This window comes from Ceratina calcarata, unplaced genomic scaffold (assembly GCF_001652005.2).
Source record: "Ceratina calcarata isolate Rehan_Ccalc_2016 unplaced genomic scaffold, ASM165200v1 scaffold35, whole genome shotgun sequence".
NCBI classification, from domain to species: Eukaryota; Metazoa; Arthropoda; class Insecta; order Hymenoptera; family Apidae; genus Ceratina; species Ceratina calcarata.
This window is the reverse complement of record NW_017157933.1, coordinates 256,512-273,581: the sequence shown is the minus strand read 5'-3', so window position 1 is coordinate 273,581 and position 17,070 is coordinate 256,512. Positions and strand designations below refer to the sequence as shown.

General features: G+C 36.4%; 4 protein-coding genes across 11 annotated transcripts in view; 2 read left to right on the top strand and 2 right to left on the bottom strand.

Moving 5' to 3' along the window:
• The first annotated feature begins 503 nt into the window (after positions 1–503).
• Pep (Protein on ecdysone puffs) lies at positions 504–6,241 on the top strand. The gene is given in 9 exon segments (XM_018024965.2): positions 504–608; positions 1,173–1,516; positions 1,600–1,746; positions 2,638–2,867; positions 3,509–3,794; positions 3,868–4,026; positions 4,100–4,340; positions 4,402–4,528; positions 4,530–6,241. Coding segments are annotated over 8 exon segments (2,268 nt in total). The 5' UTR covers positions 504–608; positions 1,173–1,177; the 3' UTR covers positions 5,269–6,241.
• Positions 6,242–6,428: 187 nt separating this feature from the next.
• On the bottom strand, positions 6,429–7,422 carry LOC108625180 (selenoprotein F). Its single transcript, XM_018024967.2, has 4 exons — positions 7,204–7,422; positions 6,953–7,071; positions 6,761–6,879; positions 6,429–6,681 (listed from the first exon to the last, which is right to left on the bottom strand). The coding sequence occupies exons 1-4, from the start codon at positions 7,246–7,248 to the stop codon at positions 6,500–6,502; spliced, it is 465 nt and encodes a 154-aa protein (XP_017880456.1). The 5' UTR covers positions 7,249–7,422; the 3' UTR covers positions 6,429–6,499.
• A 503-nt stretch (positions 7,423–7,925) lies between these two features.
• Positions 7,926–10,807, top strand: LOC113464371 (protein PFC0760c; the record flags this gene model as incomplete). Its single annotated transcript, XM_026813676.1, has 2 exons — positions 7,926–9,875; positions 9,986–10,807. Coding segments are annotated over 2 exons (2,460 nt in total), but the record flags the coding sequence as incomplete, so codon positions are not given.
• A 160-nt stretch (positions 10,808–10,967) lies between these two features.
• Positions 10,968–17,070, bottom strand: part of LOC108625177 (serine/threonine-protein phosphatase 4 regulatory subunit 1) — a 129,339-nt gene continuing 123,236 nt past the window's right edge. For 7 of the 8 annotated variants that reach the window (XM_018024960.2, XM_018024962.2, XM_026813662.1 and 4 more), the window contains 6 exons: positions 14,912–15,082; positions 14,403–14,686; positions 14,080–14,275; positions 13,086–13,937; positions 12,664–12,940; positions 10,968–12,325 (listed from right to left, as the gene is read on the bottom strand). In XM_018024960.2, coding sequence (XP_017880449.1) covers positions 12,159–12,325; positions 12,664–12,940; positions 13,086–13,937; positions 14,080–14,275; positions 14,403–14,686; positions 14,912–15,082 — 1,947 coding nt within the window. In that variant the 3' untranslated portion in view covers positions 10,968–12,158. The remainder of the gene's footprint in view (positions 12,326–12,663; positions 12,941–13,085; positions 13,938–14,079; positions 14,276–14,402; positions 14,687–14,911; positions 15,083–17,070) is intronic. The other variant, XM_018024961.2, reaches the window with a different exon arrangement.

Sequence of the window (17,070 nt, the reverse complement as noted above, 5' to 3'; positions counted from 1 at the left end):
GTATCAGCTCTTTCCTTGGTTGATCTCATGTTAAGGGCATATATGGCATATATGTATATACGCACACATGGGATCGTTCACACATTTATACACTTTAGTTCGTGAACCATTGGTACGAGGCGCTAGAAACTTTGCTTCAATTCGCCCCACTTAGGTTTGCCCCCCCAGGAAGGCACAGTGAGGCATAGAATTTACCAAAATTTTCATGGCATGCAAATGAATTTAATTTTGGTAAAAAAAAAATGTACCTACTGAAATTATATTCTTTATAAAGAGTAAAGAATTTTAACACGTTTTAACTTGTAATGAATTAATTTATATTAATTAATTATATTTGAAATCATAAATAAGAGCATGAAGGAACATTAAGCACTCGCTTTAGTGAGCTCTGATTATTCCCTGACTTAGGTGGATTTTCATCGGCACGGCATCAACCTTAGAGCATATGCTCTAAGGTTGCGACCATTTTAAACGTTGCTTTTACTGCTCTAGTGCATTTTATATGGTAGACGCTTGGTTGGTGACTCCATTGCTCCATTTCCTTGAGCCTTGAGCTTTCCGTTTTGCCTCCTTTTTCTTGTGCTGCGGTTGGAATTGCTACTTTCCCAGTAAGTATTCGCCTATTTTCTTATTTAAGTAAGAATATGAATCAATCATCACAAATTTGTAATATAATATGAATTATTTGAGTTAGGAACAGCGAATATTTGTACAATAATAAACATTTTTCCGCGGAAATATAGCAAATAGACATGTAATCACATTGCATGGCGTCGTTTGGTATGTAAAACATCCGTTAGAAGAAATTCCGGGAAACTTATTTTATTATAATAGTACTATTTGGGTTTGGTTAAAACACGATCCACGTATTAAATATGAATAAATCCTACCGTTCTACTTGGGATTAGGGCCTTAAATTATTAAAAAGTAGCTTTTCATATCAGAAATAGACGACCTTTCGAATTCCATTTATAAACTAAAGTGGATTGTGTAAAACAAGTTGTATGGTATTTAACAATATAGTCATATTTAGTCTTCGTGCTATGTTTAATAGTTCTCGTCTCTGTAACTGTGTACAACTAATTTGATTTGCATATATGAAAGAAAAGTAGTAGTAATAATAAAATAAGGATATTTACTGCCGTTGTCAAATATTGTATCCATTGTTTTAGGTACAATGTCTTTCAATCGAGGAATAAAACGTGATTCCTTTGGGAATCGAAACTTCAATAATCGTGGAGGAGGTGGCGGAGGAGGTAGCGGCAGTGGAGGACGAGTTGGAAACATGGGAGGAAGTGGAGGAGGTATGGGAGGTGGTATGGGAGGTGGTGGCGGAGGTGGCGGTGGCAGTGGAAGTAGTGGAATGAATCCTTGGGAAGGTGGAATGATGCCTGGCAGAGGAATTTTACCAACACCAAACAATAATTTGTCTCTAGCATCGCCGCAAGCACAGCTAGCAATAGCCAGCAATCTTCTTACGAATTTACTTCGTACTCAGCAAGAAGTACAACCACAGGTAAATGAACTCGATTTATATATTAATATTATTTTTCTGTTACACCAGCGTGTATCATAATTCATATATAATTGTGTTTGCAGCAAGTACCATCGCTTCTCAGTCTTGGTAATAATTTCTCTGGGCCAGGACCAAACTTTCCAAATCAACAGAATTTCTCTTCAGGTCGTTTTAACGATCGTCCTGTTAGGCATCCTATGAAGAATCAACGACCGCAGCCGTATAACAAGGTATGAGCAATACATTTCTATGGAGTGCAGACAGTTTCAAACAGAAATTGTAAGGGCAATTTTTAGTCCACACTTCTTCTTTTTTACATCGGCGACACAGATTCATAGTTTGAAAACATGAAATTCTCTTTTTTATGTTCATTGATTGATTCATTAATGAGGTTTTTAATCAGTGGCTACTGTTAGCAGTTACAAGTATGAGCAATTCACACTGCTGGACTACTTACTGCCACGCATGATTTCATTGGATAATTAATTATCATCGGAATGTTATTTCGTTAAGAAACACAATAACAACGTGTATTGGTTTCAAAATAGTGTTTCTCATGTTTTAGTAGTGGAAGTTAACGTTGATCTTGTGCAACAGATTTCAGTACAGACATGCAGATACGCTTCTCCACTGACTTGGTTTGTTTTCAACGAATCCAAGTCTTTTATTCATCGTCGTAGTCAAATTTGATGGAAGAACAGTATTCAAAACTATTAAACTACAAGTTACATTGTTCACCGACTTAGCTTCTTCTTCTTGTTGATTATTTTTCATTGAGCTTTATCGAACCATGTTCAAAGGAAAATGTGTACGTACTTTACGTGTATCATATCTTATGATCCAAGAGGTCATTGCCTGCACAAAGTTAAACGATGCGGTGATTGTACGCATCTTCAACTATCTACTACTACTTTCCTTTCCCTTCCACGTCTGTGGAAATACTGACCTTTGGTGTTCATTGGAACTCCGAATATACGTCCTGCTTCCGAATCGAGTAGAATATTTTTCTCCCTTAAACGATCCCAGTGGTTGACAAGATCAACCGAAATTCGATTCGAGAAGAATCACAATTATACCAGATACTTCTCATGACGGTTTGGTCGTTTGACCTACATGACTAGATGGGCAATCGCGCCCGTGATGGCCCTGCTGGGCGACGTGGTCCATCTGCACAACAATCTCGTGCACCCCAGTCTGGCAATCAACGTATGAACGGAAACCAAAATCAACATCGCAACGATAAATCTTCTAAACCAATTCCTGCCTCTAAACAAAATCAGACTGCCAAAAAGGAACAGCAGGACGTTAAGACCTCTGATAATGAAAAAGCAGAAGCGCCTGCTATAACAAGGTAAGCTCCTGGTGATTGTGAATAGTTTCTTCAAACTTCAGTAAGTTCTCATTTCTTTCACCTATATCTCTGTATGTACGGTGCTTCTTACATACAATGGTTTTTTAATTGCTAAATTATTAGCATCGTGTCCTATTCTCTTGTCCGACTTTTATACAAAGTACATACATACGTTCGTATATGTATAAATATACATATATATATAGATGTGCACATGCCTACATACGATGTTACACATATATGCTCTTCATTGTTGATTAAGCTCAACTCACATTTCAAATTTAAATTAGATTGTCTACAATCTTTCATAACACTAGCATCTCATGATCATATAGCAGTCCCCTGTGTATTCTTCTCTCGGTATACGTTTTCCAAAATATGTATTTATATTCATAACAGGTTACATTTCTGTATGGTCGTTAAAAGTGTGAGTTATACTTTTTTTTTAAACTTTAATATCATGCCCAATTTCTTTCTAGTCATTGGTATTAAAAAGTATGTGTACACTTGTGTTTTACTAAAACACAGATCAATGGATTCTAATATTTATATTACATTGAAGATAAAAAAAACATAATGAAACTTCAACAGTTTTACGTAACTACAATAAAAATAAATATTGTATTTTGTTTCTCTGTTAGTGAAGAGAATGAGAAATCTGGAGATAAGAAATCTGAGTGGAAGGAAGACACGATGGAGACCGAGGGTGAAAGAGCTGGAGAAACGTGCCAGCAGGATGCAGAAAATCCAGACAAAGTTGTAACGGATGAAACAGGATCGAAGGAAGCGAATGTATCTATCACTGAGAAGGATTCGAAAATGACGGGCAAAAAATCCGAAGCTAGACACGCTGAAAGTCGTTACGCCGAAGTTCCGATGAGTCATATGTTCTGTCATATTTGTAACAAACACATGTGGGACGGATACGTACGTATTTTGCATTGACTATATATAACTTTTGTATTGAAGCTCTCTTTTAACAAATTTTTATTTTTTCCAGTCTTTTGAAAATCATTTACGCGGAAGAGCGCATCAGTTGATGATGGAAAAGTTGGATGAATCGTATAAACTAAAAGTCGATTTGATGAGGCATGAATTAAGAGTAGCCGAAGAACAACGTGAACTCAGTTTGACTAATTCCAAACGTCGTGGAAAGAAAGTGAGTGTATATATAAATATGATACTTACGACAGTTTTATGGAACCTTTTGTAATTATCTTCATCTGTTATAGGTCTCTGTAGATCTTAATGTACGAGAGTATTGCACGATGTGTGACTTGAATTTCTATGGAACATTATCCACGCACAGAAAGAGTGAGAAACATCAACAACTAAAAACTTTCTTACATCCAAGGTGTTTTCCTTGTTTGAAAGAATTTCCATCACGTATCGAATATGACGAACATTGTTTAACTCCTGGACACATGAAAAATGCTGTACAATGTGAAGAACAACGAAAAAATAAAAAGAAAGGTACGCGAAAATCTATTCAAAAATACGGTTTGTGGTTTATCTCCCGTTTTTTCTCTTGTAGAAAAACTTGCTAAAGGGGAAGCTGAAGTACGCACTGGTGAAGATGAGGAAAAAGATGTTGGCCCAGATAATAAAAATGAAAAGGAAGAAGAAGCAACAGGAGAACTTGAATATATTACAGTGGTAGATACTGATTATTTCTAAATATTATTTCCATTGTGTTTTATTGTACTTAACTCTGATTCACTGTCGTTTTCCAGCAAAATCTATGGTAAAAGAAGTTCAAGGATTTTACTGCGAGAAATGTAGGAGGTTTATGCTCCTAGAAGATGATATGAATGCTCATTTACGTAGTATCACACATTACCGGAATTTTGTCCTAGAAGTGAAGACTTTAACTTCGACCACGGAAACTGCAGAACAAAAAGTGACAATAAAATCTGAACATATTGAAAGTACTCAAGAAAATGACACAGATTATGATGCAGACTGGAAGCGTTGTAAAATGGATCCTGACGCAGGGGAGGACAGTTACGTTGAAATGAAAAACATGCAGGAAAATAATCTTGACAATGCAAACGCTCAGAAGAAAACTGACGGGGATGAAAAGTATGATCCGTTAGAAGCGGACGCAGAATCTGAGGAAGAAACACGCGAAGTGGACGGTAACAACGATCAGGTTTCGCAGAACGCTACTAGTAGTCCGGAAAAGAAGACGCCAGTTGATAAGATGTGGGCTGATATCGATAATGATAACGAAGCAGAGATAGGTAATTTAATTGACGACGGAGATGAAAAAGAACAAGTTGATCAAGAGAAACCCGCACAGAAATTAGACAGGGACCAGAGTCTGCAAGTAAAATCATCTCGCGGTCGAGGTTTCTCTCGTGGGCGCGGTAGCCCTCGGGCCCGAAGAGGCAGACGGTAAAGCTATTCCTCTTTCACAGACAAAGTAAGCTTGAGTGTATTCTATAATTATTACATCATTTAATAATAGTGCTGTCTATTATCAAGATTTATTAAGTTAGTCTATTTGATTTTTTGTCAATGTTTGAACAATTTAGTTTTCTATCATTTTTTTGATAAACTATAAAAGGTTCTCCCTCTTTCTTAATTGTTACCCATATTATGTGGATAGAACACTGTACAATCATTCATGTACTACTTGCGCTGTAAAACTGAGTATAAAGGCATTTTAAATTAATTTACTCAAGTTCTTATATAAGAACATTGATGTATGTATTGCAATCTTGTGTAGTATATAGATTCTTGAAGAAAAATATATGCTTAATGATGGGGTATGCTTTTACGCATTGACATCATGTTGCGATTATTCTACATTAAGAAAAATTACTATTTCGAGTAATTAAAAGATGTCTTTTTTTTTAAGCAACAATTTTAAGAAACTATCGTAAGAGGATCTCTACTAATTGTATCTTCGAAATAAACCGGGTATGATACTGATACGAATTTTACCGAATTTATGCCTAATTCTAATGAAAAACCTGAAATCGTGGTGTATGATCATAAATATATAATTCGATAATGATTTTATTTTCTTCATTATGTAGAAGAATCTTATATTTCTTTTATATGTCAAACGGCGTTGTAACAGGAGTATAAAAAGATGTATGTATGCTACCTTGATATATATATGTTATAAAACCCACAGTCTATATTCCAAAATGATCCTTTGTCATTTTGTGATTATAATAATCACTAAATCAGTTAACGATTCAAGTTGTAGTAAAATTTAGATTCATATTACGTTGATTCTAACAGTATCGAATGTCTCGAGAATAAATCGATATAGAAGTTTCATATTTTTTTGTGCAAAGCCATCAAATATATTGTCCACCAAAATGTTTAAATGTAATAAAACGTGACATTGCACTTGTAAATTGTTGGAACATTTTTTCATTCTAATACTGGATTTTTCTGTACTAATGTGTAGAAGTACAAAATAATAAACGACATAAAGGATAACAAAAATTGTTTTGCAATGCATTCAATAAAATAATATAGTAGTAAATTTTCTCCTATTCTCGAATTAATTATAAACTGGAAGGAATACAAAGTATACGAGCATTTTATCACCTTAATTCATTTAATTCTCATTGCTTATATTTAACAAAGTTTAAATATATTGCTGCGTAATGTTAATCTGTTGAAAGATGAGTTGCTAAGAATTCATCAACTGAATCAGTATCCCATTTATGTATGTCCAGAATGTCTTCAACTTTATTGTCTGCATCCAACAATTTTATTATTGGATCTAAGCCTCTGACGTACTTTATTTGTAAATTTTTGTATTTACTGGGTCGGTCACTTTTTATGAACGCTGTAGCAAACAAATTGAGTTCAGTTATCACAAATTATGTTTCTTATAGATCACTAGGACGAAGTACAGAAATGTTTACCTTGAATTTGTGGATATGCACCAAATTTGCATGTACACACTTCAAGAATAGCACGTGGATACCGTTTCATTCCAGAGGCATCATAATCATCTTTTAAACAACATTCCTTGCAATTGTTCCTGTATTCATTAATTATTCTTTTTATTAGTAACAAAAATATTAGATTACAATTTTACATTCATGTTCACATACCATATTTCTGTTAATTCACGTTTTTTAAATTCCTCGCAGGTAGAACATAATAAATTGGCTTTTTTAAAACCCAAACTTTTACAGTCATCTGCTGAGAACTCGCTTGATGCAAAAGTCACCTATACACAGAAAATTAGTTTTGCAATTTAATTTGGTATAACAGTGCTATGTAGTTACTTTTCAATTATAATCCTACAATAACTGAACGTAAATTCACATGAAGTAGGTTAAGTTATGATACTTTTTCTTACCATTAAAGCAAGTGAAAATATGTGTATTAAAATTGAATAGTTCATTGCACTAGTTTTATGTTAAATACATAGAATGGATATTCTAATATTTTAAATAAATACTAATCTTTTATGCACGTAAACAAACACGAACACACTTCGATTGTATGATATACGGAACGGAATAGCTACATATGTTGGCCATTGATCGCAGGCGAACAATAGCTATCTCAAGAAAAAGTCGTTTATCGCTCGTATGAGCGATCACATTATAAATTTTACAGTACTTTTACTTTTGATATTGTGTATTACCTTAAATTAAATATTATGTGTGCTATATATACTAAATTATACAAAATTGTAGGACTGAAAGTGAGGTAATTTTAAATTTCCACGCGGTAGCGATAAGCGCAATCGCTCCCTGTTCCAGGAAGATATCGATACATCGAAATTTAATTTTAAAAGGATATATCGCAGTGGTAAAGAAATTTGAAGTATCCGAAAACCTGGAGCTATAATTATCATTTTTGATCAGGTCCCTATGAACAATAACCTGGCAAAAAGTAACGTAGTGGTTCCTTAATGTGCAACGTAACTTAAAAAACTGGAACATCTTGTGTAATGCTGAAATTTTCAATTTGTATACGTGCTTGGAGTTTTACGATCTTTTTGTTAGTCGTTCCTATTACTATAACCGAAAAATATAATATTAACTACATCGGTTGCTCCCCGTCTAATTATGCAATCATTATCATCGAGATCAAGATTGCGAGTGGTTAAGAAACTCAAATTGTTTCCTCCTAAACTTTACAAACGTTCTGCAAGACATTGTAAGTGTTTTATTGAATGGCACGTGCGTATCCGATTCAATATCGGTTATAAGTAGATTCGAATCTATCAATTCGATAGAGACAGTTAACGATATAAAGAAGCTAAAGAAATCATTAAAAAATAAATCTAAAAATATTACAAGAAATTATGATAGATTGTTAACTCAAAATTCATTGAAGGTTGCCAACAATCACTATGTCAATGATCGTTTAGTATTTAATAATGGATCGAGGAAATCAGTAAAAGGAAACAAGTATCAAAAGAATCGTATTGAGTACAGATGGAAACGAAGGACATTGTGCGCTGTTCCCGATAATGGAAATCAAGCCACGGGAAAACTGTTTGATGACACAATTTTTAGTAACGTGAAAAGAGAAACAGGAGAGAGAAAGACGTTGTCAGATTATGATAGACTCGATCTTTTGAACAATATCGATAATTCTGATTCCTTGGTGCCACATATACGAGTAAAACGGAACAGATTACTATTCGATCCTGTTTCCGTATATCAGCAAAATTACTTGAAAGACCTAGCTAATTCTTTCCCGCGGAATAGCTACGAATTAGTTGACGAAAACTCTTACGACGATGATGCATCGTACGATGCAAAACGTGAAATCAAATCACAGGAATACTTTACAAATGATCAGCAGCTCAACGCGTTCTCGGCAAAGGATCAACCAAAAATTCGTAGCGTTTATCCATTCACGGCTTCTGTATCCATCGACGAAGATAAATCCGACAAAAGTGCGCTAGTTGGTGATAGTAAATCGAATACAATTGAGAACAAAAATAGAAGATCTACGAATAAGGAAAAATATCAGGATAATGTATCATTAGAAGAACCATCGACAGATGATGTTGCTGTTATGAAACGACGACCCTACGAAGATACGGAAGTTCAAGATATACCGGAAGATTCTATGCTAGCTGTAGAATTAGTTAGAAAGAAACGAAATAACTATGCAAAGATTCATAATAAGAAGAGAGCTACTTCTGATTTTCAAATTGAGAGAGACGAAAGATCAGCTACGGAAGAGAAAGAATCAGAAGCGGAGACAGAGAATTCTGAGCATAATTTCAATCCATCGAGTTTAACTGTAGCTAACTTGAAAGCAAAGTTGTTACGTATGAGAAGGAAAACGAAAGACAGCCGACGTGAGAAGAAGCCGAAGTTGAAGAAAAAGAAGAAACACGTGGGAAAGAAGCACAACAGTGCGAGTAATCTTCAGATAAGAGACGTTCGTTTGAGAGACACCGATCCGTCGAGAGTGCCTCGTGAAAGGAAAACGACTGATGCAAAGAGCGACGGTAAATCAGAAGTAGACATTGCTAGTATAGTGGCTAAGAAAAATATTGACAACAATTTTCGTGGTAGATCCGTAAAATCAAAAAAATCGACCAAAAATACGGAGCTTGAAAATGATCCTTCGAAGCGGAATGCAAATTTAAAATTGATTAGTAAAAATAAAATCAATACTGAAAATTCAAAACGCTCTGCAAGCGAAAGCGACGACGCTGGCGATAATAATGACGATGATGATGATTCAGACGATGAGCTCGGATCAGATGAAAGTCCGAATACACGTCAGAGGCAGGGCACTGTTAAACAAGGTGAAGAATCATCAGAAGAAACAAAATTACGCGCGAAGAGGAATAAATACACATTGGGAAATCACGGCTTTTTAAATAAAGAGGAGGAATTGAGGTATTACGAGAGTATCCGGGAGCCTGGGTCCAAAATCGACGAGTTTAGCAATCAAGATGAAAATCAACTTTCCGCAGGTAACAACGTCGAGCCTGTACGAGCGATCAGATCGATCGAAGAAGTCAAGGAGCTTGCAAAAAATCTGGTTTCAAAGGTAACATATATGCAGCACGTTGGCAATATCTAGGAAATAGCTTTCATTATCATTTTTATTTTGTGCTGTCATTTGTTTGTGGCTCATTGTAAGAGCGATTCTTTCTTCAGGTAAACGAGCTTCAGAATTACTTGAATATTGAAGAAGCTACGGGTGACGAAAAAGATAAAAAGATCGAAGCTCGAGCGATCGACGATTTGTGTTCAAACGTTACTAGTGCTTGCGATGCTTTCCGAGAATCGCCAAAGATCGTTCAGAAATGCATGCCATCGAGCCACGGTTTCGAGCCTACAGCGAAAGTCGTTGAAAGAAAAATAAATCCGGTCGGAAGTAGGGAGTACAGACTTGTTAAAGATTCAAATAAAATGTTAGCAGATCAGAAACGATCGTTGGGTAGTAGACGCGTTGTTAAAATGTCGGGTAGTTCGAGAATGAAGAAGGAGAATGGTAAGAAATGGGGTAAATGGACGGATTGGAGCAGCTGTAGCGTCACTTGCGGTAAGGGTCGTCAAATAAGATGGCGGTATTGTTTGCATGATTGTAGTACAGCAGAAACTGAAATGGAGGAGAAGGCTTGTCAATTGCCAGCCTGTCCGCCAAAATTTCTTGGTATATTTTAATAACAAAAGTATTAAGGGTCTCCTATGTACTTATAGAGGGTGATAGTGTTATACTGGCATATATGAAATTTCGAGTAAATTCGGCTCATTAAAATCTATTTCTATTTTATATTAAATATTAACAGAAACGTATGAAAAAAATAGGAACATTAACTTTAAACAACACTGTACTCGGATCTTCATATTAATAATACACATCTTCACCCTCAAAGTTTTTATTTATTTAATAGTCATGCTATTATTACTAACAGGAAGCGTTTGAATAAAACAATACTCCGATAAGAAAAAAGATCCAGGTAATGTGTCAGTAATGTAATTTTGTAGATTAATATATATGTAAGATTTATATAGTATGTTTTATGTAGAAAAAAGTGAGATGTATTATTGTTAAATAAAGAAGTAAAAGTAAATACAAGTTTAATCGGTAATTGAATGATTGGTTGGTAAATTTTGAAAAACTGAACATCAACACTGTTGTGTAACAAATCGCTTGATGTATATTTTTTTTCGTCTCATTACCAAATGCACAATATATTATATAGAATATTTTAAACAAAACTTCGTTTTTCCTTCATACGTATTCACAAGTAACGATCTTTCGTTGCTTACAGGAAGTTTAACTGTAGCCGAATAATAATCACGTTTTCACGAACTACAATGAAACGGTACAGATTCGTCATGCGTGGTTGCGCGTAGACGAAAATCACAGTGACACCGCACGATCCACAGTTAAATCTTAATCGAGCGATGCGAGTCCTTCTTTCCCTTTCTTTTTTATTTCATTTTTCTTATTTTTGTCAGTCGCAAAGTTCTCACGTTGCATTTGATCGATGTACTTGTACATACGATACAATACATACACAAAATTCACGGGATCGTAGCACAAAAACTTGAATAAAATTATACGATGAAAGACAAACTTTGTTCGCAAGTGAGAATGATTCCGAAAATATATGTTAAAACGATTAAAAGACGAAAACTCGCCGTTGTAATACTTAACAGAAAATGATAGACTATCATCATGTTCGAAAGAGAACGTGCTATGACATGATAAGAAGAGATCTCGTCGATGCGATATCTCCAGTTAGTAATATCCGGTTGGCCCAAGGGACCACTTACAAATACAAATTGATCACAATAGTATAACGCATACATATTCGCGAGTACTAAACCATGCACGCACACGATTCGAACTTCTTTTTTAAACACGCACACACACACTCTTAAACAATTGCGTAATGTCTTTTTACCCATTGATATACTTATAATCTGTCTTATTCTAAAAGGGCGCGGATATCATCGGTCCCTTGGTTGTAACGACAACGCTAGGTTGCACTTCCTCTATCCTGGCTGCACTAAATGTTACACGTTTCGTTTATTTTTTATTATTTGCCCCGTAAAGTATGAGTTTATTTTTACATCATAGGTATTATCATTCCTTGAAGAAATCCTTGCGCCTCGTTCATCCATACTCGGCATAGAAAAATTGTCTTCCTCAGTTCAATTTAATTTTCTTTATTAATTTACAGATATAATTCACACATGGAAGAACACTCCCGCGGTATCCTTTTCCTTCCTTCCGCTGTCCCCTGGCAGTAAGGTATAAAATTGATTCGTATGGCAGGAAGTAATTAGAGCTTGATTCTCGTATAGATTGAATTCGTTAAAACATTATGTTCCTCGACTGTTCACTTTTCGTTTGGGACAGTATATCTAATACAGGGTTCTCCTCGCCACCAGCTAGAACTCGAACGTCTCTATCCGGGTCCGATCTCATCTCCCTCAGCCTTCTCTCGACTTCCTCTGTCTGTTCTACTCCCAGCCATTCTGCTAAAGATTTAAACACATATTACATGAATATTTCATCTTTCGAACTATGATGTCATTTTCTTGGAACAGTTGCAAAGTATTGCGAAACACGTGGCAAATAGTTTAGGCATTGATTCAACAGAGAAAAATAATAATTTTTAAAATTGTCTACGAAGAAACATCTCATTAATAAAGTGATTAGAAAATGCACAAAGAAATTTGTTAAACCTTGTAAACTGGGTTAAATAAACTAAGCGCTCATACGGAATTTTGTCCTTGCGCTTTTAGATGTTGCATCGATCTATAAAATATTTCGCACGTGTTACACGGGACAACCTTCGTAGTAAATAAATACTTACGTCCCATAGGAACAACGTTCCTGGACAAAGTTCTCGCTACAGCCAGTCTCACGTTCGGCACCTTGTCCAAGGATAATTTCAATAAATTGGGTAACATTTCCTGTGAGAACCTATCACCGCTGATAGCGTTGTTGGATATCAGTTTGGCGCAAACGAAAGCGAATGTTTGCCGTCTAATCCATTTCTTCGCGTACACGCCAAGGGAGAATTTGAGTTCTTGAAATAGCGCCGTAACGAGCCGTTCGTTGTCGGATAGATGAGCTACTATTTGAGTTACCTGAAAATAATGATTGAGATATGAAATAATTATATGCTTTTAAACAACGATTCTTTATCGTGTATATATTTTCAAAGAGAAGGGCATATAATGCAGCGCAGTATGTTAAGAGAGACATTGTGTAACAAAATGATGGAAATCGTACCAAAGAAAGTGCAACATGCCGCACAGCGGCAACTTTATCACCCAGTAACTCTAATGATAAGGGCACGATATGTCGTTCTACGTCCGCAGGACCGAACAGATTCACGATTTCCAGTAATTGTGTAGCCAGTTCTTCGCGGAACCTCCAATTAGACTCGTTGTCAGTAGTTAGAAATTCCTTCAGTCTTGGTAGGTACTGGCGTCGATCGGCAGGCTTGAGTATTTTCAGAAACGTTGCTAAATGCTTGAGAACACCTATCCTGACCTCGTCCAGATCTTTGATAAACCCATCATAGATTGGAACGAGATCCGTGGCAGTGAGTTCCTCCCCAAGGATAATAGCGATTTCGTGGATACTGGAGGCCAATGTGCGCCGCACTTTCCACGGGTTGGCGCTTGCCAAAGATTGATAGGCTTGTTTCAAGTACGGCCAGTTCTCTCTGCCGAGCGTGAGCACGACCGCGGGAAAACTAAACGCGCAGTGGTGAGGAATGTCAGTGCCGGTGTCCGAACACTGGTCCGGTTCGGCCATCGACAAGAACGAGTCGATTAAATGCTGCGGTACGATTTCTTGATTGCTCGAATTCATTAATTCAAATTCGTCCGCCAGATACTTGTCCTGCATTTTGAACGCCTCCTCGTCTAACAGCGACGCCTTACTGGACGCGGTAATGCTGGTCACCGGTTTTCGGTCCACGTCGTTCAAGGCGGCGGACCTTTTTGCAGCTTTGACGAGTTCGTCGTCCGGTGGAAGTTCTGGCGCTATGTAGTAATATAAGAATGGATTGTAGATTTCTGTGTCGTCCGTCGTTTGATTATTCTTATCGTTGTTCTTCAAATGCTGCCTTTGTATCTAAAATAAACGAAATAGCTCTCATAAGTATTTGCAAGTGTCTTTTCTTATACTGTCATAAAATTTTGTGACGTAAAACTGGATTAAAAGATTTTATACGAACATACGAAAAATATAGTGCTCAATAACGAACGCGTCGTACCTTCGATTTATAAGCTCTCATCGTAGAGATATGATCTTCTTGGGATTCGTCGTCGTCATCGTCTTCCTCGAAGATTGGTTTTGGTATTATCACAGACGAATTGAAGTTATCCTTAGAATTATGTTCCTCCGCGTCCAGCGTATGACTTCGTATCGCGCATTTCGTGGGAAATATTCCTTCGTACGAATACCTTACGCTGTAAAGAGGATTAATCCAATTATAAGTACTACGAGTACGAATCGATCAAAATGCGAAACGGACGTGGAAGTAAAGATTAACGTACGAAAATGAAATGAATCTCGAGAGAGAGAACACTTTTGTACCTGAAACGAGAATCCTGTTGGCTGGTAAACACTAGCTCGCCTTGCTGATTATAAGTTACTTCGGTGAATTGTTTCGCGAACGTAGATATAAATGGTCCTAAAATTTGAAAGGCGGCCATTCGCACCCATTTCGAGCAGTCGTTAAGATGCGTGGCCAAAAGCTCCGCTAATAGTAATCGGCGATGCTGTAGTGTCATGCAGCATGCAACTGGCATCATGACGTCCACGCAGGCCTTTCGGATACCCCATATTTCGTCGCAGCACAAATCGACGAATACCGGGAACTATGAGAAAACGTGAAGAAGTTGAAAAGAAACCATTAATCACATATTAAACAATTTACAATAATTATACATAAAGTGAGCCAAAGACAACTGAATTTGGAGATGACAATAAAGTAATTGTTACATGGATATGCATAACTAATAAGTGAAATAATTTTAATTTTACTAGTGAAATAATTTTAATTTTACTAAAAGTGTAGTCTGATGCTTGTAAAAAGAACTTACCAGCTTTCGAAAAACTGCCTTCCTCCCGACGGCGGCACAGAACTCTCCGAAGTGCGAAACGCAGATCTTTCGTACGTAGAAGTTCTTGTCTTCGCAGAAGGCAATGTATCTGTCCAGAAAAATCTTTTCTGTCAGCTCTTTGCCAATTAGCGGGGCCATCTTGCTCATGAGCTGCGGATCGACATAACAACAGGATATACCTCTTAAAAATCCCAAACGAATATTTTCAGTAGTAAAGCAAAGACAAAATAACGAGTAATAAAAAGAAATTGAAAGTAAATTAGGTGGAGACGTTCATACACAAGCGCGCGTCTACTAAATATTCTTATTTTATAGCCACTCGAAAACCAGAATGATCAACTTTATTTCTTGTAGATTTCAATAATTTAATACAAATTATTTATGCAAACATTTAAGAAAAGAATAGAATTGATTATTGCAGCCTGTTCGAGTGGTTCGCTACGTACAGATACCTGAAACGATTTCAGACCAGCTTTTTAAAGTATATCTAAAACCTACCACGTTTGGTACATGAACCTGAAGATCCTAGCAGGAGGCAGGGTTTTAGGCAAGGAGGATATGCGGTAAGACGTAAGAATGGAAGAGGCAGCTGGTCAAACTTTAGTGCCATTCCGCGGTTTATTTTGAGTACTACTCGGTGATGTTACTAATGTGAAAGCAGTAAATGATCATGCTTCGTGCATGCTCATTGTTTGCAATCATGTGAGTATGCGTATACCTATCTATTTTCTTCTTTAGGGTGCACTAAAATTTGACCAGCAGCTTGCTAGAAGGAAACGCATGCATCCATGGTTTGCACCTCCTTACGTATTTCAGCACGTTTTACCGGCATAGTGATATGCCCCTCAGGTCCATGGCTGGTCCGAAATCATTTGAGCTACCTGTACATTATTTCTAACTCGCTTTAACTTATTTATATAATCTTCTATTTACAAAGCTCGCTTTAATGAGTATCTGATTTTTAAGCTACGTCATGAACGGTCAACGTAGATATAAATCGAACCGTTCCGCTCATCAAAGCTGGCTGTGATACGAGTCGTAATTACCACATCACAACCACTCTGATGGGAGGAACAGTCGAATTTTTGACATATCTGAAAAATACCTAAAAGATACAAATATCGCTCATAGCATAAATGTATTACAATTTTTGGACGAATTTATATTGAATTGTACTCTCTTTAGAAACTGATATTCAAACGTGTCTACACCACTGACCCGTCGTTCTCTAAAATGTTCGTCAGTAGAACGAGGGTGGATCAGATTTAATAGAAGCCACGTAAGATTGATCGTTTCGCGACGATTTTTGAGCACATCATTCTCGGTACCCGCATATGAGCAAATCAGGAGGTCATTGTGCGACGATCAAACAAATTGGGCGGAGGTGAATCATTGTCGTTCGACAATCGTGTACGTTCACATACACGCGTATTGTGTTTCGTCAAAGTTCATTCATCCCTGCGTCGAAATTAAGGCTTACGAATTAGGACAATCAAGTGCTACCAGTCAAGTATTAACTCTTTGGTGGACCAGTAAGTTTGTAACGCACGAAAATTGCTATACTAAAAGAAGTTTGAAAACCCTGAAAAGAAGTTTCTCTTGATTTAAAAGTCTCATAGGAAATATTGAATTAATGAAATACTGATTTGCTCAGATGGCCATGAGAACAAGATATGGTAGTGATATTCGGAAATCTTAAGGATGTATTGGCTATACAGTCAATCCCAAAAGTTTATGTACCTTAGAAAAACGCATTTCCTCTAATTAAAAAGAAATCAGACGTCTGAAGAATAATGCTAATAATAAATAGCTACGTGCTAAAAAGTATAGAAGGAAATATCCAATTAAGTATTGACGCTGACGAAAATTTTTTTTTTCAAAATTGCGAAAAATGCTTCAAATAAAAGTTGTTTTCCTTCTAATTTCGATATTTAACGAGTTACGTATGATTATTTGGCATTTTATTGATGTTGACAAAATCCGACTATTCCACCGTCGAAACGGCGAACTTTTGGCAAAAAATTTTATTTTTCCTTAATTACTCCTAAACCGTTAGAGATACGGGAAAATTGCATAGAACCTTTCTTGTAGAGGCCGATGAGATCTACAATTTCCATGTAAAATTTTTTCGCTAGCAT

Excerpts from the sequence above, each read along its gene's own strand:
- LOC108625180 (XM_018024967.2), bottom strand. The coding sequence starts at position 7,248 with ATGAACTATTCAATTTTAATACACATATTTTCACTTGCTTTAATG. Across the intron at positions 7,072-7,203 it reads TATTTTCACTTGCTTTAATG|GTGACTTTTGCATCAAGCGA; the intron begins GTAAGAAAAAGT and ends TTCTGTGTATAG. Across the intron at positions 6,880-6,952 it reads CGTGAATTAACAGAAATATG|GAACAATTGCAAGGAATGTT; the intron begins GTATGTGAACAT and ends TAATGAATACAG.